This window comes from Myotis davidii, unplaced genomic scaffold (assembly GCF_000327345.1).
Source record: "Myotis davidii unplaced genomic scaffold, ASM32734v1 scaffold170, whole genome shotgun sequence".
Taxonomy (NCBI): domain Eukaryota; kingdom Metazoa; phylum Chordata; class Mammalia; order Chiroptera; family Vespertilionidae; genus Myotis; species Myotis davidii.
Window position 1 is genome coordinate 1397954 of NW_006282528.1, and position 2023 is coordinate 1399976.

Consider the following 2023-nt stretch of genomic DNA (forward strand, 5'->3'; position numbering starts at 1 on the left):
GCAGCCCCGTAGCAGCAGGCCCTTCCCACCCACCAGCTGCTCCCAGTGAACACAGCCCAGCACAGGCCCAGGCTCCTGCAGCTCAGGACAGGGAGGAGGAAAAGCGCGGGGCTGGGGCGGGGCCAGCTCCCACGGGCAATGAGCCTCGGGAAAATGACAGCGGTTTCTCTGAGCCTTGATTTCCTCGCCCGATAATGGGAAGGCCACTCTGCCCTCTGGCTGGTGGGAGGGTCACGTGAAATACCAGGTGGGAAGACACGCTAACCACGAGCACCAGCAACACCCTCCCCTGACCATCGCTGTCATCGGTAACAGCAGCGGCGACATCGGCGAAGAGGAAGTCACACACCACACGTGGAGTGCCTGCCTGGTGGCTCGTGCTCCCAACACCATTTCTCCCGCCGCCCCCCCATCGCCAGCTGCCTGACCTCGGGGACACTCAGATCGGTCACCCTCTGTGTGAGTGCAGCACATGCAGGCGACTGTTTACATCTTTGTGAGCCACAAACGCAGCTGAAAATCAGGATCGTGCCTTTGCTGGACTGCACGTCCCGGCTCGGGGCTGAAAATAAGAGGCCCGAAATGACAGCAGCGACTGCGCAGCAACATTCCCTGAGGAAGTCACGCTGCTGGGGCCACAGCCACGCAGCCCTGCTGGGCACGGTCTCTGCCTTCTGTATAGTGCAGGGGTGGGCAAACTTTTTGATTCGAGGGCCACAATGGGGTATTAAACTGGACCGGAGGGCCGGAACAAAAGCATGGACGGAGTGTTTGTGTGAACTAATATAAATTCAAAGTAAACATCATTACATAAAAGGGTACGGTCTTTTTTTTCAATAGTTTTATTCATTTCAAACGGGCCAGATCCAGTCCGCGGGCCATAGTTTGCCCACGGCTGGTATAGCCTGTGCCTGGGCTCAAAGTCAGCGCTTCTCAGTCCAGATGGCTGGGGGGTGGGGGTGGGGCGGCCACCTCAGCCCCTCCTCCAGCTGAGCTGTCTAGTGTCTCCCCCCAGCTGAGCTCCTCTGCTTCTCCTGAAGGACCGTGGGACGTGAGAAAAGCTGGAAGCGCTTCTTATTCGTGTCGCTTGTGCCTGGACGGGGTGGGGTGGGGGGTCAGACACCTGCACATCTCGCGCATGCGTGCCTCTAACCAAGGGTGGGCAGTGGTTCGGCTGTCCTTCCCAGCCTCTGCTGACCCGTCTTAATGCCATTTCCTGAAGACCAAGGGCCCGTCATGGTCACGGCACACCGCTCCTCACTGCACATCCGCACACGACTGGGGAGAGGAGAGTGACACAGGAGCAGCTTCCTGTCTCACTCAGAGCCGAGGACTGAGTCCCTGTCTGTCTGTCCAGCTGAAACGTGCTGTGGACGTGCAGGAAATGGTGGAGGTTTGCTGGCTGCATGGATGCCAGGGAGGCTGTGAAGAAGCTACCTCTCCGTTTCCTCCATGGGAATGAAAGGGCCGGACAGAGACTGGGGAGCGAGACGCCCACCTCTACCCCGCGAGCGTGCACTAGCCCATTCCGGGAGAGGGACCCACACGGCTGGGACCGGTCACGGCTGCACCCCCGACTATGACAGCCCCTAAGAAGAGAGGTCACTAAGCAGGTATCGCAAAGGTCACAGCCATGACACGGCCGCACTCACGTGGAGCTGAAGTCCGCCCAGTTGTTGGGGGCGGCGGAGGGCTCGGCCGCAGTCACCGCGGGAGGAGCCGGCGTCTCCCGCACCTCCAGCTTGGGTGCGGGGGTGGTCAGGTCCGTCACTGGTTTGACGGGGGCAGGAACCTCGTTTTCTGGGATCTTCTCGGCGTAGTTGGCAGGAAACCAGCCCGTCTTGCCTTTCAGCTCTCCTCCAAGCCACCCCGGCTCTCCAGTCTGGCTCTCGTCCACCTGCAGGAGAGCCACAGGGTTGAACTCGAGCGGGACTGACTGGCCCGCAGACTCCGGACACACAGACGAGGCCCGGCCTGGCAGACTGACCCTGGCGGCTCTGCGCCTGACCCCGGGCGGGTCTAT

General features: G+C 60.9%; 1 protein-coding gene across 1 annotated transcript in view; it reads right to left on the reverse strand.

The window, feature by feature from the left end:
- The window catches only part of ITSN1 (intersectin 1), a 103849-nt gene that overhangs the window by 47076 nt on the left and 54750 nt on the right, over window positions 1-2023 (reverse strand). The window contains exons 20-22 of the mRNA XM_015560218.1: window positions 1653-1897; window positions 1199-1278; window positions 510-562 (exon numbers count right to left, since the gene is read on the reverse strand). Coding sequence (XP_015415704.1) covers window positions 510-562; window positions 1199-1278; window positions 1653-1897 — 378 coding nt within the window. The remainder of the gene's footprint in view (window positions 1-509; window positions 563-1198; window positions 1279-1652; window positions 1898-2023) is intronic.